General features: G+C 37.7%; 6 protein-coding genes and 1 long non-coding RNA gene across 19 annotated transcripts; 3 read left to right on the forward strand and 4 right to left on the reverse strand.

Annotated features, from left to right (window-relative positions):
* Positions 1 to 778: 778 nt before the first annotated feature.
* Positions 779 to 2,028, reverse strand: LOC147925865 (uncharacterized). 2 transcript variants are annotated; one of them, XR_015584274.1, is made up of 4 exons: positions 1,889 to 2,028; positions 1,489 to 1,578; positions 1,177 to 1,294; positions 779 to 1,037 (listed from the first exon to the last, which is right to left on the reverse strand). It is a non-coding gene; the product is annotated as an uncharacterized LOC147925865 (long non-coding RNA). The 2 variants fall into 2 exon arrangements; XR_015584275.1 differs by lacking the exon at positions 779 to 1,037 and having other exon boundaries at positions 1,158 to 1,294; positions 1,822 to 1,905.
* Positions 2,029 to 2,207: 179 nt separating this feature from the next.
* Positions 2,208 to 3,830, reverse strand: LOC104751367 (small ribosomal subunit protein uS9c). The gene is made up of 2 exons (XM_010473295.3): positions 3,265 to 3,830; positions 2,208 to 2,712 (listed from the first exon to the last, which is right to left on the reverse strand). The coding sequence occupies exons 1-2, from the start codon at positions 3,604 to 3,606 to the stop codon at positions 2,425 to 2,427; spliced, it is 630 nt and encodes a 209-aa protein (XP_010471597.1). The 5' UTR covers positions 3,607 to 3,830; the 3' UTR covers positions 2,208 to 2,424.
* A 210-nt stretch (positions 3,831 to 4,040) lies between these two features.
* LOC109129607 (E3 ubiquitin-protein ligase RMA1H1-like) lies at positions 4,041 to 4,993 on the reverse strand. The gene is made up of 2 exons (XM_019238064.2): positions 4,857 to 4,993; positions 4,041 to 4,698 (listed from the first exon to the last, which is right to left on the reverse strand). The coding sequence occupies exon 2, from the start codon at positions 4,674 to 4,676 to the stop codon at positions 4,263 to 4,265; it is 414 nt and encodes a 137-aa protein (XP_019093609.1). The 5' UTR covers positions 4,677 to 4,698; positions 4,857 to 4,993; the 3' UTR covers positions 4,041 to 4,262.
* A 1,760-nt stretch (positions 4,994 to 6,753) lies between these two features.
* Positions 6,754 to 8,205, forward strand: LOC104751368 (fatty acid elongase 3-like). Its single transcript, XM_010473296.3, has 2 exons — positions 6,754 to 7,509; positions 7,613 to 8,205. The coding sequence occupies exons 1-2, from the start codon at positions 6,970 to 6,972 to the stop codon at positions 7,919 to 7,921; spliced, it is 849 nt and encodes a 282-aa protein (XP_010471598.2). The 5' UTR covers positions 6,754 to 6,969; the 3' UTR covers positions 7,922 to 8,205.
* A 75-nt stretch (positions 8,206 to 8,280) lies between these two features.
* On the reverse strand, positions 8,281 to 13,645 carry LOC104751370 (protein ACCUMULATION AND REPLICATION OF CHLOROPLASTS 3, chloroplastic). Of its 11 annotated transcripts, none has more exons than XM_087491106.1 (15): positions 12,977 to 13,645; positions 12,783 to 12,841; positions 12,441 to 12,509; positions 12,060 to 12,194; positions 11,603 to 11,651; positions 11,380 to 11,492; positions 11,230 to 11,301; positions 10,974 to 11,084; positions 10,595 to 10,773; positions 10,099 to 10,412; positions 9,639 to 9,973; positions 9,265 to 9,369; positions 9,023 to 9,160; positions 8,615 to 8,781; positions 8,281 to 8,504 (listed from the first exon to the last, which is right to left on the reverse strand). In XM_087491106.1, the coding sequence occupies exons 6-15, from the start codon at positions 11,410 to 11,412 to the stop codon at positions 8,441 to 8,443; spliced, it is 1,518 nt and encodes a 505-aa protein (XP_087347232.1). In that variant the 5' UTR covers positions 11,413 to 11,492; positions 11,603 to 11,651; positions 12,060 to 12,194; positions 12,441 to 12,509; positions 12,783 to 12,841; positions 12,977 to 13,645; the 3' UTR covers positions 8,281 to 8,440. The 11 variants fall into 11 exon arrangements, with proteins under 11 accessions (XP_087347232.1, XP_010471599.2, XP_087347229.1 ...); XM_010473297.3 differs by having other exon boundaries at positions 12,445 to 12,509; positions 12,977 to 13,505; XM_087491103.1 differs by having other exon boundaries at positions 9,639 to 10,015; positions 12,445 to 12,509; positions 12,977 to 13,494.
* Positions 13,646 to 13,914: 269 nt separating this feature from the next.
* LOC104751371 (putative 1-acyl-sn-glycerol-3-phosphate acyltransferase 4) lies at positions 13,915 to 16,883 on the forward strand. 2 transcript variants are annotated; one of them, XM_087491113.1, is made up of 5 exons: positions 13,973 to 14,297; positions 14,406 to 14,504; positions 15,094 to 15,693; positions 15,986 to 16,116; positions 16,382 to 16,883. In XM_087491113.1, the coding sequence occupies exons 3-5, from the start codon at positions 15,125 to 15,127 to the stop codon at positions 16,819 to 16,821; spliced, it is 1,140 nt and encodes a 379-aa protein (XP_087347239.1). In that variant the 5' UTR covers positions 13,973 to 14,297; positions 14,406 to 14,504; positions 15,094 to 15,124; the 3' UTR covers positions 16,822 to 16,883. The 2 variants fall into 2 exon arrangements, with proteins under 2 accessions (XP_087347240.1, XP_087347239.1); XM_087491114.1 differs by lacking the exon at positions 14,406 to 14,504 and having other exon boundaries at positions 13,915 to 14,297.
* A 427-nt stretch (positions 16,884 to 17,310) lies between these two features.
* On the forward strand, positions 17,311 to 18,829 carry LOC104751372 (pathogenesis-related protein 5-like). Its single transcript, XM_087491116.1, has 2 exons — positions 17,311 to 17,780; positions 18,014 to 18,829. Exons 1-2 carry the CDS (start codon positions 17,732 to 17,734, stop codon positions 18,703 to 18,705), a joined length of 741 nt encoding a protein of 246 aa, XP_087347242.1. The 5' UTR covers positions 17,311 to 17,731; the 3' UTR covers positions 18,706 to 18,829.
* Positions 18,830 to 19,916: the final 1,087 nt, after the last annotated feature.

Below are 19,916 nucleotides of genomic sequence, written 5' to 3' on the forward strand. Positions count from 1 at the left end.
CCTCTAACTTAATACTCCTCCATTGCAACCAAAACCAAGTTGTATTTTTTTATACTAGTATTGGTTTATGTTGGTTCGGAACCAAACCCCAAGAGTTCAGTTTTTTTTTTGTTTTGTTTATTAAGGAAATGGAATAACCAAAAAAAAACAGAGGAAGCAGGAAAGAGGGAGCAAGAGAAAATGTATGGAAAGAGTCAAAGTGGGTAAGCTCTCTCATACCTAACATTCCATTCTCGCATCACCATTCTCAGCTAAACCAGCCTAATCTACGCTCTCCCATACATTTTTCTCTATACATTTGCTTTTCACACGTGTCATTTCCTGATGAGGAGGGAACGCAAAGCAAGCGTTACAACATCCGAAAAAGCAAGGAGTTACAAAGATAGACACACTGACGCAACTGTGTTCCTCCAAGGGAGGATTAGGCACCAAAGCATTGTAAATCTGCATCCCACGAACTTGAACTCTATTTCAAATGTGTCCCTCAAAACTCATTAACTAAAGTGACAAGAACCTAGAACTGGCTCAAGCTTTTCTGTAGCAACAGAAACAACAAAGCAAGAGAAAAACACCTTATTAAAGATCCTATAAACCTCAGTCAGCTATCAAATACAAGGGTGCCCATGAAAACTTTTGAAGAAGCCACCCGGGTCCAGCTTTTAATGTGTGACAATAACTGCACAAGGGGTATGAGACATCATTCGCTTAGTTGATATCAGTTCTTTAGTGACGCCAAGATAAGAATTCTAAATAAAATTACAGGTAGTTAGAATGAATATGACACTGGTAAAATGGAGTTAATTACCGGCTAACATCAAAGTACCAAAAAGAAAACAAGTTGGTCACAAGATACAATATATCAACGGTTACCTTATGTAAGGAAACAAATTAAGAGCTCGAGACATCAGAAAAAATATAGATAAGTAATGGCGTAGGACGAGATAACACGAAAAAGTGGCGATCAAAGTCAAACCCATTCCTTGAAGGCAACTAAAGTCAATACATATCTTCCAATTTGTAAATACCGTTGAAATGTCCTGCCGCAGATCATAACAGAACTTCAATCTGGAAACAGAGAAATCACATAGAAGCTAGCTACAAGGATCAAGAAGCATAAAAATATTTCCCGGAATTACAAACTAATAGTCTGAGAGGGATATTAAGTCCAGAGTTTACTTTTAGTTGATTTAGTCTTGAAGTGATACCATCTTGCTCTCCATACTCAATATAAACTCAAAGTTCAAAGATGGGATCGTGGCTGTGTCTGTGTGCTCCCTGTTGTTATGCTGAAAGACTGAAACATACAAGATACTACTATATCACAGTTTTCCCACTCTTGCCAAAACATCAATGAAAGTTATTAGTGAAGGAAAGCCCCATCGTCAGTGAGCAGCTTTGCACTATATATATGCTGATGACTCAGTGGGAAATAAATATGATAAGCAATGGCTGTAACAAAAACACATATAAATATGTATGAAAAATCACCACAAAGATGAAGAACTTAACAAGAACTCCTTGGACAAGGGTTCCAGAAACTTTCCCATATAGAGGATAGAAACGGTGCTGAAGACAACCCTGCAAGACATTGCAAACAGTCACTCGAGTATTTAAGAATTATACATGAGAAATCTAGTTAAGAACTAATCACTATCAGAAACACTTTCCCATATAGATGAGGAGGTTGATGGCCAAACTTCTAGAATTATGGAGTTAGATCAGTCCATTAACTGATTGGTAACCCCATAATTCTAAGAGTTGGGGCCATCAACCTTCTCCTCATATATATATATATATATATATATATATATATATATATACCAGTGGTTGTGTAGGAGGAATTCACATAAAACATAGGAAAGCCATCGATGCAATTCAGAGACCATACCCTAGAATAGAGATATCTCCCTAGGAACACAATAGCGGTGAGAGAGAGTTTCTTCGATTCTTAAAGAAGCAATGCCCATGGCCATGGGTGGGTAACTAACGGTCAATATCTGATCATCAATCTCTGGATACGAACGGTAGAGATATTAGTAAACAGTATAAGAAAATATCACACGCGTCGATCTATACATAATTTGGTTAGGATTAAACCAGTGGTTTGTAAGTTGTAACTCTGTGTGAGTAACCAATGGAGATATGGAGAAGATAATGAAATGCTTTTTCCTTTTTATTAATCTTTATGACATTATGTAGATTTAAGATTGTTATAAAATCTGACCACACTTGATAAGTGAATTGGATTCAAAAGCATACAAATTTCCCTTTCTACTCAAACAAAACAGAGATTGCATTGGTTCGTCTACACATAAACATGAACATGAAACAAAACACACATCATAGACAAGAAGAGTTAAAAGAAAAGAATAGAGGCAAAGGAGAGTACTGGAAGAGTTTGATCCAGTGATATAAGAAAACTCTTTAACGCTTGGAGAATTGTGGTGCTTTACGCGCCTTCTTGAGCCCAGCCTTCTTTCTTTCAACAACTCTGGCATCTCTAGTGAGCAAACCTTCCTTCTTCAAAGGCGATCTGTGGTCTGCACTTACCTTAAGAAGTGCACGTGCGACTCCCAGTGTAATAGCTTGTGCTTGACCAGAGAGACCGCCTCCATGGGCTTTCACAAATATGTCGTAGCTGTTCTCATACCCTAAAGTCACTAGTGGGACTTTCACATACTGAAGCCATAGCGGATTTCCCTGAAGGTACTCCTGTAAAAGGTTTTTACAATGATCACCACCAGCAATATGCGTGTATGGATTCAAAATCTTTCACATTCACAAAACTAATCATAATCTCTCCTTATTATCACTTTTTCAGCCCCTTATCCCTAGTCTAAACAACGAAGAATTCACCACCATACGAACTACTTGTTCATAACGTTTCAACTTTAATCTGTAGTAATGTACTGATACAACTCCCACATCACAAAGAACTGAATACAGACACAGTTTGATCACGAGACTAATACAGATACAGTTTGATCACTTCCTCAGCCACTACTTATCCTAATAATCTAAACAGCCTAGAATTCAACTGCTATGAAATGCTGCAACTTATACTACCAAATGCTTCACTCCATTACACACTATCTTCAAAAATTGAATCTCTCAAGAACCATAAACCCCAATATGAGCAGTCAATTCAGCTATGCTAACCCCCAAAACCAAAACACATGAAGCCACTACTAGTAGCAACAGTGTCAAAGTGAATAAGATAATGGAATTAGGAATAATATAAGAACACAGATTCATAAATTATACCTTGGCATCACGATAGTTTATGATAACCTTCCCGGTACCTTCCTGAAGCACAACTCGAGCAATCGCGCACTTACGCCGTCCAGTGCCAATAATCTTCTGAGCAGCGAATCCTCCGGGGAGCCTCGATTTGACATACTTCTTCAGCTCGATTGTCTCCTCAACCTCCTCCGGCGGAGAAGCTACCGTGGCGGTGATAGAGAGAGAAGCGCGGCGAGCGGATTTCGCCGGTAATGCGAATACGGAATTCGCGCGGGGGAAGGAGATGGTGGTAGGACTCTGAGAAACCTGGGAAGAGAAAGAGAGCGAAGAGAGAGAAGAAGCTAGGGTCGAAATCGACGCCATTGTCGCTGAACGGAAGAAGATAACGTCGAGCGAAAGTGAAGCTGAGTTCGTCGAACAACAGAAGAAGAAGAAGAAGATAACTGGTAAAGGGTGAAGATGAGATTAAAGCACGGTCCCTATCCTCTCCCAAGTTATTGGATCGGCCCATTAGAACCCATTTAACCCTTTAGTGGGCTTAACAAGTGTGTCGGAGGAGATTTTGTCTTGCTACTTCTACTTAGAACAGTAATTGTTTTCTGGCGGCTAACCACAACAAATCATGGAGTTCATCTGGTAGACAAAACAATAAAGTCTATTTGGTGCCGAAACAGACATTTTAAGGGGGGGAAAAAAAACTATTGGTATTGTTTTTATAAGTCAAAAAAGATAAAATTTAGGTATCTATCTAGTATGCTATAATGTAATTAGCATACATATCAATCTGCAGATGGAACTTGAGAGAACAATCAAATGACTTCTCGTTAATCAGAAGATTGAAGAATCCATATTACAAGCTGATGCAAAACTTAAGACCAAAGAACGACACAAACATTATAAGCTCAAAACACATTGTGAACGTAACAAAATTTGTAGACTAATAGTTTTTAAAAAATTGTCAAAAAAAAAAAAAACACAACACCGTCTACTCGGATTCATCAAAGATACTTGCATGCGCATTACAACAAGAAGTTGGAAAACCGGGTACCAGTTGGCATTGGAGCAAACCCTGAATGCCCTCCAAACAAACTAGATCCATGATGTCTTTGTCCAAGAGGAGGACGAGCTGTTTCAATCCTAGTAGCAGATGGACGATTGGGGACAGAAACACCACAACATGGCTTGGATCTCGGGTCAGAAGATGGTTTGCCCATTCCATACAAAGGAACCAAGCTGTCTTCCTTAACCGAAGCTTTACAAACAGGGCAATGTTTCGATTGGGAATGGTAATGGAGCCACTTGTAGAGACAAGGCCAACAGAACAAATGACCACATAGAGTCACGATCGGATCTCTAGCCAATTCAAGACAAATATTGCATCCAAAGTTGCTCGATGCATCTTCTTCGTTCGTGGTGGTGATGTTACAAGACATGGTAATTAATAAGATCTTCTTCCTATATACAACAAGACAAAATGAGATGAAACCCTAAACTAAACCCCTTGAATCGTTTCGTATAGAATTCATCAAACATGCAGAGAGAGATACACCAAAATACAAAGATTCGATTTTTACGGTAGTGGAAACTAAAGTTACAGCGTCTGAATGATTTACCTCGGTGACGAAAGAGAAGCTTCCTGGTGTTAGATCGCAGAGAATGAGAGGAGCCAAGAGAGAAGCGAGAGAGTCGGTGAATGAAGAAAATAAATTGGAATAATGTTGTTAATATAAAACGGATTAACAAAAAAAACAAAAAAAAAAAGTTGTTAGTATACTTCTTAATATCCGACGAAGCTTCCTCGGTTTTCTCAGAAAATTATTTGATTTTTTTTCCAGATTAAACTTAATTAGATTTTTGTCCTTTTAATTTATTCAAATCAAATTAAATGTCAGTTTTGACTTTTGACTAATATTATTGGTTTTCTAAAAATTATAGTTTTATGATTTTAATGTATTTTTTGTTATTAAAAAAACTACAAATTTACTTTATTACCCTAAACTAAATTAATGAATTACAGATTATTCATAGCCGTCGATCAAAAACACCATAATAAGTGTAGCTAGGTTGTCAACATGTAATTTAATTTTATTGTTACTTGAAACAATGTCAAGACGACGTTTAAATTATTTTACAACGTAGTAATTGTTTTCATACTTATCCAATTATAAAGGAACGATCCATAAAATGTCTACGATAGTGTAGCATAACTTATAATTTTGACGGTTCCTTTCCTTCCTGGATTCTATATGTTGATGATCACTGGTCACCTTGTACCCAAAGAAATACCTTTAGGAATCAAATAATGATTAATATAGAGATCAGTCCTATTATATCTGTTTTACAGCTATAGGTTTTATTAAGCCGATTCAAACTTTCGTGATTGTAGCTTACGATCTTACTGATTTATATCTACATTGACAACAGTAATTAGTAATGCAAATGCACGATGTAGTCTAAGAAAAATACTAATACAGAAAAGAAAACCCCACTCACTCACTCTTGTTTTTATTAGCTGAAACCATCAAACACGTTTGAATGCTTTTTTTTTAATTGTCAAGGGTTAAAACTTCAGGTATGTATGTCTCTACAAATATTCTAAAGAACCTTAATCGTTTTATATCGTTCTAGACGTAGGTATATTTAATAATATTATCGAGTACTTAGTACAACGAATCAAATTGACTGGAACTATACGAAGGTTCCAAATGGAACTTGATCCAACAGACACCATACATACGTGGTGGATTAACGTCTTTATAGAAAAATAACATATAATCTGTGCTGGAAGTCCAAAAATATATATGGCTTCTGGAAGGAATATAGTTGTTTGTAAAGTCTCGATGGATTGTAATTTATATATATCCTGTACGCATTGCGGCTAGACTTTCATTTTGTACAAAGCAACTCATTATGCTCACTACCCCAAAAAAAATAATACAATCGTATCATATTCTACTTGCACCAAAGACAAAAAGAAATTAACGTAAACTGTTAGGACTTACTGACTTAGGATTTGATGATTTGAAAATGTTCACGATTGCAAATTTAATCTAAACACACATCCTTTTCAGATAATTAAGTTTATATCATCGTTGCTAAAATGAAATTAGATTTGACAATGAAGTAGTGCCGTTTTAACGCATCTAACCTAAATTAATGATTTCTTTATAGTTAAGTATGCTTTTATTTATCATTCATTAGATGAAAATGACTTGAACTCAAATAAAATTAGATTTGGTAACGAAGATAATTTTAAAAAAAAAATCTGAATATAAAAGTCACATATGAAACAATGATTTATAATTTTTTTTTGACAATCAAACAATGATTTATAATTTAGTAATCGATATTCTTCTTGAAGAGGAGAGGGGGAATCAAAACATAACATAACATAACATAACATAACATGATGAAATCATATCATGGACGTAATTAAGACCTTTATAGTAAAAAATCCTTCATTTCTTGTTAAACATGTCAACTTTGACCGTGACATGTTCAATGTCGTAATCCAATTTCATTTTATAACACACAAAAAATGAGGAAATATAGTAGTATTTAAATAGAACAAGCCGGTTCAGAATAAAACAGAGACAGAACACTCAAACACACATTAAAGAATCTATCATTCTCTTCCTCTCATTTTTCCCACCTCATCTCCCAACTGCTTCTTCACATTACACAGCACAACTACTCTGATTTCGATTTTGATATCATCAATACCAAATGACGGTGATCACTTACTGGTTAACGGAGCATCCTTCGATCGTTAACTTCCGTTGGAGTCCAACCCAATCATACGCCGCCACGTGGTCTTTCCTCTTCACCGCCGTCTCGTTTTACGTCATCTCCGCCGTCACTCTCCACCTACTCCTCCTCGTAATCCTCCCCCTCTGCCACCGCCGCCGCGGATTCTCCCTCGGTTTCATCCCAGCCCTTCACAGCTTGACCGTTTCAATAATCTCCGCCGTGATCTTCGTCGGTATCCTCCTCTCCGCCGCGGCAGAGATCCGAGACACGCGCTGGATATGGCGGCGCACTCGCACCACGGCTCTCCAATGGTTCCTCTGTTTTCCCGTGGGAACACGCGCTTCGGGGCGCGTGTTTTTCTGGTCTTACCTGTTCTACCTCTCTCGTTACCTTCACTTGTTACGCACCTTCTTCTCCGTGATACGACGTCGTAAGCTCAGCTTCTTCCAGCTTATCAACCAGTCTTCTCTTCTCTGTATCTCCTTCCTCTGGCTCGAATATTCTCAATCTTTTCAGGTATAAAATTGAACAAACCGGTTCGTTCGGTTCACCACACGTTAAACCGGAATTAATCACCGGTATTTTATAAAATCGGACCGTGTTTTTTGGTTTTTTGTAGGTTGCAGCGATACTATTGACGACCGTATCGTACGCGGTCGTGTACGGTTACAGATTCTGGACGGAGATCGGGTTACGCGGCGCGTGTTACCCGTTCGTCGTTAACTGTCAAGCCATTCTGTTAGGGTGTATGACGGTTTGCCACGTGGGAGTTTTATGTATTCACCTGATCAAACGCGGCGGTTGTAACGGTATCGGTGCTTGGCTGTTTAACTCCGTTCTCAACGCCGTTATATCGTTGCTCTACTTGAAGTTTTATTGCAAGACGCGTTCTATGAGGACGAGCAAGGCTAAGCACACCACCACATAAAACAATGTATATATAAAACAAACCAATCATTTTTGTATTATTGAAAACGTTATACTATTATCGAACATCCGGGAAAGAAAAAAAATCTGCTTCAGCCAAAATGTAAAAAAGCTGGAGCTCAATTTTTTTTTTTTTTTTTTTTATCCTGTTGTTGTTGTATGATAATTAGTGTTGTTACATATGATGATTCTGGTAACTAGGGGATAGGATTAGGATTAATTCTAGTGTTGCTTTGACATTTGGATCTATCAACGAAAGAAATATAATTATTTTTGGATTATAAAGAGTAGCTTATTTTGATCTTTTCAAGATTCGTCTCTTTTCTCAGGTTGCAAGGAAAATGAAAAAGTCAGGTTAGCTTCGTAATATAAATTCGTTTCTTTTTCATACCTAATCAAAGAAAAGGAGCCAAGTCAACGGAACAACTTTTTATGAGTTACGTTTTGTCATAATAACCTGAGAAAAGGACAAAACTCGATCTGTATACTATACAATTACAACATTGCCGGAAGCTATCAATTAATCTCCGGCGTCCACTTGTTTCCGGTCGATAAGAACACCGTCGTTCCAAGTTTCAGAGTATCTGTAGAAAAAGTCATCAACAAATATGAATATAGAGGCTAAGAAACTTGGGATTGCTGTTTTTATGATTAAGATACAGAGGAGAAGAGTTTTTTTTGATGAGTTACTGACCTTGTTCCATCCACACCTATACAGAGGAACTGCCCGTGTCGCCATCCATCTTTGAAATGTCCAAAAAATATCTCACCCGACTTTGAATAGAACCTGCCTTCGCCGCCGGCTTTTCCTTTCCAAAAATTTGCAAACCATCGATCACCTTTGTGGAAATAAAACCAGCCCTGCAAGACGAGTGAACAAGTTTTGTCTATCTGATAAGACATCTTTACGTCACAACAGAAACCACTTCTGCAGTCATTTCTCAAACTTAATTGATAGATTTGGGAAGTAGAAACCAAGTTTTACATGGTACTAAGCTTGAAAAAGTCTTAGGACTTGATGATACTAAGCAGTTTGTGCACAAGTGTAGTTTTGATAGTCAATAAGCTAATTCAAATTCAAAAAGTTCATAGACTACTTCACCTTTCCGTGTATTAGATCTTCTCTCCATGTGCCTTGGAATACGTCTCCATTCTTGAAGTAGAATGTGCCGAGACCAGATCTTTTACCGTTGTGCCACATCCCATCATATATGCTTCCATCTCCAAGTACCAGACGACCCTGGTGGGAAAATTTAGCCATTACTTTCGGATCAACTAAGAAGCCTGTCTCAAACATAAGAGAAAGGTCCACTGATGTTTTGGCTTCAATGAAATGTGGATTACCTTTCCTTCGGGAAGACCTCCTTGGCACCTTCCCTTGAAGAGTCCTCCTCTGTACTGCATCTCCAGAATAGGACTCCATCTTTTTGATGAATCTCGTTCAGCTTCCTAAGTGATGAAAAAGTAAAATGGAAAATTCTGTCAGTTCACATCAGACTTGGACGATGTTCAACAAGTTAACTACTCTTTGAAATTGTTAACAGATGTACTATGATTGTGACAGCAAGTCAGCAAACTTAGATAACAAATTCATGGTTACAAATTGAACCAACGGGACCACTTTTGCTTCTCTATGCATTATTGTTCGAAAAAAGCAACCCACTTTTAAAAGGATGATTTGATACCTTAACCTCAACGACTGCTACATTGCTACTTACCAGCATGGAAGATGCTCGAGCGGATAGATTTCTTTGCTTTGTAAAATCAGCATATTTCTCAGCTAGCAGGGCAGATGCAGTATCACTAGACTCTTTGGTCGAGCCATTAGGGTTAAAAAATGATTCATCACTGGAAGCAGCCTTCCTAGAGGGTTGACTGGCAACACTGAGACTACTGTTCAAATTCTTTGAAGGTCTCACACCAACAGGAAGGTTGACAATACCCAGGCTAAGCACTGCAGTGTCTCCAGAATCAGCTGCGAATTTCTGCTCAATCTGATATCCCGAATCCATACTCCAATTAGCAATTGGCTCCCTCTGGATAGCACCATAATCTACAAAAGATGACTTTCCAATCTTTAAAATACTTAAGCATCCTGTAAATAACACGTAATGAAGAATCTGCCAATAGTACGTACAAAAATAAGCAGCAACGAAAAGTTGTCTTCAAATTGTGTACCTTCTATATTTTCATCTTCAGGATCCAATCGACTGTTTCTGGATGGTCCCCTCTCTTTCAATGGGTATTCACTATCACTGTTCTCAGAATCTTCGAGGAGGTCCTCAGAGTCAATTTGGAATCCTTCAACACTCTGATTGGAGCCTTTTACGTCAGTAGAGTCTGCTATATCTTTTATTGAAACTGGTACCTCTCTAAGCCCACTATTTGTTTCTTTCTGGAGCTGTGAACGATATCTCGTGAAGAAATTTAAAACAAAAGGAACAAGACCAGAAAAAATATTGCCTTTGTTGGATGTTTCCTCTTCTGGTGAACTGTAATGACATATGAGACTTGCATTAATGCTACAAAGTGTTCACGAAAAATAAAATCTGAGTCTTGACCAAAACAATCATAGATCTTAAGCAAGCAAGAAAATAAATATATAGTATAAACTGAAACCATATAATTACTTGAAACTGTAAGGCGTAAGCTGTTGCTTAGGATAAATACCCACCTAAGAATAAAAAACGTTGTGACTCGCACCTTAGGCTCCAGATCAGGTTCATAAACAGTAGATACTATAATATCTCCAGTGTACTCCATTGTTTGACGAAAAGTACGAAGAATTGTTTTCACGTCCTTCTTCAGAAGAGGTACCGAACTAGCCACAATACATATAATAGCGTTTAGGTTCTGCATGTTAGAGAAAGCATGGCTGAGATGAAAAAGGTTACTTGAATAACGTAATTTCGTAAGAAAATAGTTTGAAGGAGCTTTTTTTCGAGTAAATAAGCCAAAATAACAATCAAAAATGTCAAATATCCTTGCTCCTTCGGGAGAGGGATGCCATCTGTTCTAAGGGTTTGTTTATAGGTCACTTTGTTTATAAATACCTTTGTACCAGGGCGAAAGAATGGGCAGTCATAGATGGCTCGTAAAATCGAAGTCTTAAGGTTGTGACCAACTCCAAAACCAACCTTTGCCTCTTTGTAGCTTTCTAGAATCTGGACATAAGAGAGTTAAAGGATTGAAGACAAGCTCAAACTACGGGTGACTACTATATACAGACCAAAGAAATCTCAAGAACAGGAAAGACTATAAAGATCTTTAGAACCAAAACCCAAAAGAAAAAAAGTCCAAGAAACTTACCGTTGTAACTTCTGAACTTTCAAGTTCTTTAAAATCTTGATGCATCACGTCGATGAAGTTTCCATGGATCCCCTGGATAAATCCGTATACAAAAATGACAAAAAAATGAGTATACTATGAGAGACAACTGCAGCAGAAAAGTAACCTTACACTTATCAGAGTGGAAGCTGAATTTATTGCCATGGAAACAGCATTGTTTGCATTTCTCAGTGCCTCGTCCAAAGTTACCAAATCTTTCTGTAGTAAAACCTCTATGTCGATATCTGAAAGCCCAAATCAAAGTCAGCTCATGGCCAGCAGAACTACTAAAACAAAAGGTAGTATTTCTTACACTATTGAGCCAGGAAATCTTTCATAATACTAATAAAAGTACCTATACAGAAATTGGTGTGTTGCTGCAATTTTCTAGCCAACTCGTTAACCTGCACACAACCTGGGAAATTAGAGAAAAGAGAAAAAGACTCCAACTAGAGATACTAAATGTAGGTTTGTAGATAGGGATGTCATTTTCTGGACTGTTTTTAGTTTGTTATATGAAATAGTATAAAATATAAAAATGTTGACAGGAAATGGCGATGGAAATTTGGGAAGTTGCACTGTTGGAAAAACATGAAGCCATTTGAAAATTCTCCACCTAGTTTTCTTCTCTATCATCAATTCAGGTATACAAGTTTTTTAACATCACAGGAAAACAGTCCAAAAGGCATAACTAATTACTTTGAAGACTGACAATCCTATTATGGAGACTTTGCGACAATAAATGAAATTCCAAATGGGCTCTTTTGCAAACACACCAAACAAGTACAACTTTAGAAGCAACTAAAAACTACCTCTTCTAGACGCTTTCGGCCTTCAAAGCTGAAAGGCTTTAATAGCACAGCAACAGCTAAGTTACCCCCAGATCTTACTGCACTAAGAATATTAATCGCTTCAACCTGGTCAGAACCATATCCAGCACTAGCCACCTGGCAAGGGAAACAGTTTAAGCAGAATCAGATGCCCGGCCAATACTGTTCCACAATAATAAAGTTTTGGGAAAATTTGAAACCTAGGAAGTATGGTTGTTAATGATCAATTTCACACTGTGTATCTTGTTCAGTTATAAAAATAGGATAGAGTCCTACAGGTAATTCTACTAATGGAACTGTAAGATATACAAACGTATTTGTAGCAGAAAACAGAACAGAAACAATGATAGGCAAGAAAAGTACAAACAAGGATGAAGGCCCTGGGACGTGATTGTATCAGCTCAACTGGATTCAAGGTCTTGGAAACATTATCTGTAAACATAAAGAGAGTAGTAATCGGTAAAAAAGCATATATTTCTTATCTTCTTGAACAACTAGCTAGATATATGCAGATAGAAACACAGTAAAACAGACAGCTAGCTACTAAACTTGTTTTTAATTGAATAGCCAAGAGAGCCATGTGCCAACTTATGCCCAAACTTTGCTCCAATCAATCTAAGGCACTAAAATACCCAAATTTCAAAACCCTGTTTATATAATCAGCTTCTAAAGGAACGAAGAAAGAGGAAAAACTAAATTCCGGACCTTGTTGATTGAGCCTCTGCTGTAACACAAAATCTCCAGAGCTGTCCTTGCTAATACTCCTGTAAAAAAAGTGGATTACGCACAATCCATTTAAGCCCTAAGCTTCATCAGTAGAAGAAAGCTACACAGTTTAGGAGTGTGATAGTGTACTAGGACCAGTAAAAAGATAAAGATTCCGAAAATCAAGTAAATACCAAAATCGGAGAGGAAGAGAAGGAAAAGGAGAATCCAAGCAAGAATCAATAATAGACTCCTTGCGACTACCGATGACAACGACCTCAATGAACTCAGCTCCACCATGTTCACCTCTCTCGCACGTCTCCAACGGAGCCGAATCCCTCACCAAGCACATCACGCAAACCCGACGCGCCTTTCGAGCCGTACATTTAAATCGCGCCGTAGCACCAAGGGACGAATACGGAATGCCAAAAGCAGGAACGAGAGCTAAACGAGAGAACAATGGTACTCCTCGGAGAGTGGAGAATACGGGAAGCTCCATAGAAATCGGCATTGCTCCGCTCCTAAGGAACCACTTATTAGTAGAATACACAAACAAATTAGGTCACATGAATTGATAGATGAAGAGGTTCAGAAGAAGGAGAAGATCGGAGCAGAGCATCTCTGAAGTTCCTCTCGATAATGCTGAAGAAGAGTGAGAAAAAATATCGGGATTATTTAATTGTGAATAACCCCTCATATTTACTACTCATTTATGTTTTAGCCTCGTATTAAAATAAGTTACAATATGGACCCTCTAATGTTTTCGGGGGTCAGAATGGACCCCCTAGATTAAGTTGACGAATCGGTTGGCGAATATTACTTTTGAACCGATCAAATCACATCCTCATATTTGGTCTTCTATCACTTTGACGTTTGAACATAGTTTACCTTTTGGTCAATGATCTCTTTTTATAATTATAATCAAATATCCTCTTATACTAATAAAGAAAGAAAATATCTTTCTAGTCTACTAATATAATGAGTTCAATGTATATTAACCACTAGAGAAAAACAATTTTTTTTTTAAATACAGCTTGAAAAATTGTAAGAAAATTTAATGAAAAAAAACCAGCGATATATATATATATATATAGTACAAATTAAATGTAAGAAAACTATATAACTTGATTTTATTCTTGTTTGGTACAACCAATAATATAAAGTGAGAAAGTTTTTATTTTAATAAGTTTGCTTCACGTTTGAGTTTCAAACAAAGTGTAACGAGGACGGACGCCAGGAGAATTTTATCGGGTCGCAAGTGTCACCCCCCTTAGTGGATTTTGTCTTCGCTTGCAGCTTTTTGACCTTTTCCGCTCCCCAGCGAATCACATCGCTACGTTACAGTGCACCTTACCGCCTCTGATCATTGCACCGTCTCAAATTTAGATACGACCCGGACCGGATCGTTCTCTGAAGCTTCGTTTGTGAGATTCGTATTCCTCTGTTCCACCATTTAACAATTATCCTCTCTTGTCTTCGCCAACTTCTTCCGTTCTCTTACAAACTTCCTTCCAGGTACTCTTATCTCTCTCTCTCCCTCTCTTTATCTTCTTCGTCGAGTTCCCTCCCTCGTGCTTTAAGATTGTTCTTGTTTTTTTTTTTTTTTTTTTTTTTTTGTGAAAGATACTGTGAGAAGTGTGACTCTTGCTCTGTCTCTTTGATGTTATATCACGTGGGATCTGAATATTAGTTGCGGTGTTCACAAGTCTTTTCCCAATTTGGGTATGTTTTTTTTCCCGTGGTTTCTGCGTCTTTGTTTTGGAATATTGGTGATATTAGTCCAATTGGATTCGAAATTATGCAGCTTTTAGATAAAACTATTAAGATTCTTTAATCTTTATTCGCTTGTAATCCTCCACTGAGCTCGTTAGATACGCTATTCTCTCTTCATTATTGCTTTTAAGGGTTAATTCATGTTCCTGAGATTCGTATTTGCAAAGAAAAAATATACCTTTTGTAAGTTTTATACAAATAAAGAAAAAAAAAATGGGCTTTTTAATATTTGAGGATGTGTTGGTGATAGGGATCTCTAATCTTTATGTCTTCCGAGTCGTTGTTAGATGTGTTGTTAGTTCTAAATTCTATACATGATTGGTGGGGAAGGATCTATATGGGTCACACAGTTGTGAAAGACATGGTTTAGCTTAGACTTGATATGGTTGTTCTCAACTTGCATATTTAGGCTCTTACATTTGTTTTCTAGTCTCTTGTCTGCAACTTAAAATTTTTTCATTACCCAAAACAAAAAAAATTCAAACTTTGTGGGGAACTTAAGGTGGCACTGAGTAATATTTGATTCTCATTGCTGCAGTTTGTCAAAGGTTTATCTGGAAATAAAAAAGATGGAAGTTTGCGGGGATCTGAATTCTGATAATTTAAAGAACCGTCCCTTGACTCCGCTTAGGATTCTGAGGGGTCTGATGATCCTTCTGGTGTTTCTGTCTACTGCTTTTATGTTCCTGCTCTACTTTTCACCTGTAGCTGCTCTAGGTCTACGGCTTCTGAGTGTGCATCAATCTAGGAGAGTTGTCTCGTTAATCTTTGGTCTCTGGTTAGCTTTGTGGCCTTACCTGTTTGAAACGGTAAACGGGACAGCCGTGGTGTTCTCTGGAGACAGCATTCCTGTTGAGAAACGTGTTTTGCTTATTGCAAATCACAGGACAGAGGTGGATTGGATGTATTTGTGGAATATTGCGTTGAGAAAAGGCTGTCTTGGCTACATCAAATACGTTCTTAAGAGCAGCTTGATGAGATTACCTATTTTTGGCTGGGGTTTTCATGTTTTGGAGTTTATACCCGTGGAGAGGAAGCGGGAGGTCGACGAACCTGTTTTGCTTCAAATGCTTTCTTCTTTTAAGGATCCTCAAGAACCCTTGTGGCTTGCTCTATTCCCAGAAGGAACCGATTTCACGTACTATATGCTTCCCTATCTGATTTTACATATGAACCTACATAACAAACAAGTTACAACTGCTCCAGAGACATAAGCTAATTCGTAATGAATCTGTATTCTTGAAGCCAACTTATAGTGTTTTCTTAGTAGGATATTTAACACCATTGAACATCTGTCTTGGTCTTGCAAATATGATAAACCAGTAACCCTCATTTCCAGGAATTGCCTGCTAATGCATGAGTGTGTGAACTGCTGCTCTTTGTCTATCTTCTTTCATATTTCTGAGACCTTTCCTTACTTTGATATGCAGTGAAGAGAAATGCAAGAGAAGCCAAAAATTTGCAGCTGAAGTTGGTCTTCCAGCATTATCAAACGTACTTTTACCAAAAACAAGGGGTTTTGGCGTTTGCTTAGAAGTTCTTCATAGCTCTTTGGATGCAGGTATGGTCCACGAAATTCTGATGAAATGGTCGTGTATGTTCCCTAGTATATAGTAGTATCTCAAGACACATGTTATGCCAACATTTATTGCTTTGACGACATTATGATGGTATGATATTTTCTATGTTTCCAATGACCCCATGTGGGACCTCATGGCCACAAGTAACTGAACAAGGCATTGTTTTTAACTTTATTATATCAATGCCTATGATACTGCTGCATTTATAATCTTGCTCCGTTCTTACGTCATCTTCTTTAAATGCAGTATATGATTTGACTATCGCATATAAGCCTCGCTGCCCATCTTTCATGGACAATGTATTCGGGACGGATCCTTCAGAAGTTCATATTCACGTGCGACGAGTTCTACTAAAGGAGATTCCAGATAACGAAGCAGAAGCTTCTGCTTGGTTAATGGATTCATTTCAGTCAAAGGACAAACTGCTATCCGATTTCAATGCTCAGGGACAATTTCCAAATCAAAGACCAGAAGAAGAACTCTCTCTTCTGAAGTGCATCGCAACTTTCACAGTGGTAATATCTTTGACAGTACTATTCATTTATCTGACCTTGTATTCACATAGCTGTTTCAAAGTATATGCTGGTCTAAGCGGCACATATTTATCGTTTGCTACTTATTACAAGCTTCGACCTTCACCTGCCTTTTTTAGAGAAGATTCTTGTGAAAAAGTAAAAAGCCATTAACTTTGTTGTACATACAATTCTTTCTTTGTATACAAAGAAATAATATCAAGAATTTACAGGCAGGAAAAGATTTTTGGGAAGTCTTTTTCATTGTTAGTTCTTGGATATACCCAATTATATTCCATGTTGTAAAGAAAAGTTGATATGTTGCAACTGTGAAACCCTTGTGTTCATTGAGTTGGAAACATCAACAGGGTCACTAAAACCTTATTGTCAATACATGTTCTTACTTCTGATTCAGTCATTAAAGGAAGTTTCCATCTGAACAAAAATTTGTCGGTGATCAACAAAGCATAGAACCCACTTTGTCCCGAAAGGTTGCTACCTTCTTTTTTGCAGGTGATGAGAGACAGAGAGAGAAGACCGTTGCTCGCGCTCTTTAACTGAAACATTGGATCAGCTTTAGAGGTAGAGCATTACATCTCTTGTTTTCTTTATATGCCGTTGCTTACTTGCTTGTACACATGTCATCTTATCTTATGTGAGCAGGTGCAGGTGAGATCAGGTTAGTTTTGACCAAACCAACTTTGATGATCTTTCTTTACTTTTTCTCTTTTGGTTGGGAAAAAGATTTGAGAAACACAAAACCAAACAATGTCATTTCTCTTTAGGGTGTATCTCTAAATCTAACCACACAGACAAAATGCGGAAACTATACCATGTACCATACTACCATCATCTTTATTTTGAGACATTTTCAATTATTTAAGGCAAGAAAAAAAAGCATCAAGGGCAAATAAATATTACAGTGCCAAAGAAGATGGGCTAACGAGCTGGCATAAAGATAATTTAATTGAAAATGATAAACCCTACCTCGGACCACCGCTTATATAAATAGAGGAACGGTGCTAGAGATCAATCCTCATCCACATCACAAGAAAAAAAAAACAATTATTTTTTTAATTAAAATATGGCGAAAGTCTCCAGTATTCACATTCTCTTCTTCGTGTTCATCACAAGTAAGAGCATCAAAACAATACTCTGTTTTTGTTTCTCCTCTGTTTCACTTATGTTTTTATATTCTCCTCTGTTTCTTCTGTTTTTCTAAGGATAATAACACTCCAGTACTGTTTCTATAGCTCCCTTTAGATTTGATCTTATACCTTTTTGTTCGCCCTCGATTGAATTATAATTATCAGAAACTTTTTTAGTTTTCTAGGTCGTGTATTTTTAACAAGTTTTGAAATTGCAGGCGGCATTGCTGTTTCCGCCACCGTCTTCACTATACAAAACAGTTGCCCTTACACCGTCTGGCCCGGAACGCTCTCAGGCAACAGCATCACCCTCGGCGACGGCGGTTTTCAATTGACTCCAGGCGCTTCCGTACAGCTCACGGCTCCTGTGGGGTGGTCAGGTCGCTTCTGGGCTCGTACCGGCTGCAACTTCGACGCCTCTGGACGCGGCACCTGCGTCACCGGAGACTGCGGCGGCGTTCTTAAATGTATCGGCGGCGGAGAACCTCCAGCGACTCTGGCCGAATTCACCGTCGGATCAATCAATGCCGGCATGGATTTTTATGACGTAAGCCTCGTCGACGGTTACAATGTAAAGATGGGGATTACACCTCAGGGAGGATTCGGAAACTGCAAATACGCAGGCTGCGTCTCCGACATCAACGAGATTTGCCCTAACGAGCTTCGGATCATGGATCCGGGTTCGGGAAGTATCGCGGCGTGTAAGAGCGCCTGCGCGGCGTTTAGTTCGCCGGAATTTTGCTGTACCGGAGCTCACTCGACGCCGCAAACTTGTTCTCCGACGTATTACTCGACGATGTTCAAGAACGCTTGCCCTAGCGCTTACAGTTACGCTTACGACGACGCTTCGAGCACTTTCACTTGTACCGGATCTAATTACTTGATCACTTTTTGCCCTACGCAGTCTTAAACCGGAGCTCCAGTTTAAATTTGGTTCGGGTTTCTCTCTCTCACGTTTCTTTTGCTTGTTATGTACGAAAAGATGATGACTATGAATCCATTTTCTTACATTTAAAAGTTTTTTTTAATTTCAAGTATTATGTTGTTGTTACACACACTCATCTCACTTGCATTGTTGCTTTGATTTTTATCTATTGCAAAAGAACTCAGATCGTTTGCAATACCTATAACATACAAATATATTATATTGTTTTGGTCAAACCTAGCATGCAAATATCTTTTGATTAACAAAGATTGAAATGCTTGATTAGAGATTAGAGGGTTTCTTTGTTTCAACTTTTCAAGTCATTGATTCTTTACTTCCCAAAAGAGACAGAGCTAACTACATCTTAAGCCACGTAATGGGTAAAACTTGTGACCCGGCCCGCACGCAGATTCGATATAGTCTAAAGGACGGATTGTAATTAATTAGTTCTGTTAAAGAGAGATTGAGCTGATGCAGTTAAGGTCGAATGACCGATCAATGTCTCTAGGTTCTTTTGGTATCCACTTGACCACTTGCAAGGCTTCTTCAATCCTTTTACAGCCTGAAACGAATCATACAATAAGCTGAAGCTCATCCATACGAATCCTACAATAAGCTGAAGCTCATCCATTTCCTGTAAATTGAAGAATGTCTCACAGGACTTAACACTGAGCATCTGTTTTGCAAATATGATAAGCCAATAACCCTCATTTGCAGGATATGCTGCTCTTAAGTCTTATCTTGTTTCATATTTCTGAAACCATCCCTTATTTTTATATTGCAGTGAAGAAAATGCAAAAGAAGCCAAAATTTTGTTGCTGAAGTTGGTTTCCCAGCATTAGAGCATGAGCATTGGTGTAGGACACATTTTGGTCCCTCAAATATAATAAAATTATTTTCAAAGTTTCTTAAGTTTGGTATGAGCATTGGTGTCCCTCACAGTTGGTCCCCTGAATAAAAAAGTAATATTTTAAATTAAAAAAATTAATTATTTAAATTAATAAGTAAAAACATATTAAAGTTTTAATTAAAATAAAACATATAACATTAACATTAAAAACATAAGAAAATTACAAAGTTACAAAAACTTGAAAAAAAAACAAAACATACAATTAAAACATTAAAAATTAAAAACATAAAACATACAAACATCAAAAATAAAAACAAACATTTTATTCAATTCATAGAATTTTTTA

This window comes from Camelina sativa, chromosome 16, assembly GCF_030686135.1.
Source record: "Camelina sativa cultivar CO46 ecotype springtype chromosome 16, ASM3068613v1".
Taxonomy (NCBI): domain Eukaryota; kingdom Viridiplantae; phylum Streptophyta; class Magnoliopsida; order Brassicales; family Brassicaceae; genus Camelina; species Camelina sativa.

What these genes read in the sequence shown, in the direction of transcription:
- LOC104751367 (XM_010473295.3), bottom strand. Translation starts at nt 3,606, where the DNA reads ATGGCGTCGATTTCGACCCTAGCTTCTTCTCTCTCTTCGCTCTCTTTC. An exon ending in TAAACTATCGTGATGCCAAG is followed by an intron (nt 2,713 to 3,264) that starts GTATAATTTATG and finishes AACCTTTTACAG; the next exon opens with GAGTACCTTCAGGGAAATCC.
- LOC109129607 (XM_019238064.2), bottom strand. Translation starts at nt 4,676, where the DNA reads ATGTCTTGTAACATCACCACCACGAACGAAGAAGATGCATCGAGCAAC.
- LOC104751368 (XM_010473296.3), top strand. Translation starts at nt 6,970, where the DNA reads ATGACGGTGATCACTTACTGGTTAACGGAGCATCCTTCGATCGTTAAC. An exon ending in AATATTCTCAATCTTTTCAG is followed by an intron (nt 7,510 to 7,612) that starts GTATAAAATTGA and finishes GGTTTTTTGTAG; the next exon opens with GTTGCAGCGATACTATTGAC.
- LOC104751370 (XM_087491103.1), bottom strand. Translation starts at nt 13,293, where the DNA reads ATGCCGATTTCTATGGAGCTTCCCGTATTCTCCACTCTCCGAGGAGTA. An exon ending in GCCGAAAGCGTCTAGAAGAG is followed by an intron (nt 11,652 to 12,059) that starts GTAGTTTTTAGT and finishes GGTTGTGTGCAG; the next exon opens with GTTAACGAGTTGGCTAGAAA. An exon ending in ACACACCAATTTCTGTATAG is followed by an intron (nt 11,493 to 11,602) that starts GTACTTTTATTA and finishes TTGGGCTTTCAG; the next exon opens with ATATCGACATAGAGGTTTTA.
- LOC104751371 (XM_087491114.1), top strand. Translation starts at nt 15,125, where the DNA reads ATGGAAGTTTGCGGGGATCTGAATTCTGATAATTTAAAGAACCGTCCC. An exon ending in CCAGAAGGAACCGATTTCAC is followed by an intron (nt 15,694 to 15,985) that starts GTACTATATGCT and finishes TTTGATATGCAG; the next exon opens with TGAAGAGAAATGCAAGAGAA. An exon ending in TCATAGCTCTTTGGATGCAG is followed by an intron (nt 16,117 to 16,381) that starts GTATGGTCCACG and finishes CTTTAAATGCAG; the next exon opens with TATATGATTTGACTATCGCA.
- LOC104751372 (XM_087491116.1), top strand. Translation starts at nt 17,732, where the DNA reads ATGGCGAAAGTCTCCAGTATTCACATTCTCTTCTTCGTGTTCATCACA. An exon ending in CTTCTTCGTGTTCATCACAA is followed by an intron (nt 17,781 to 18,013) that starts GTAAGAGCATCA and finishes TTGAAATTGCAG; the next exon opens with GCGGCATTGCTGTTTCCGCC.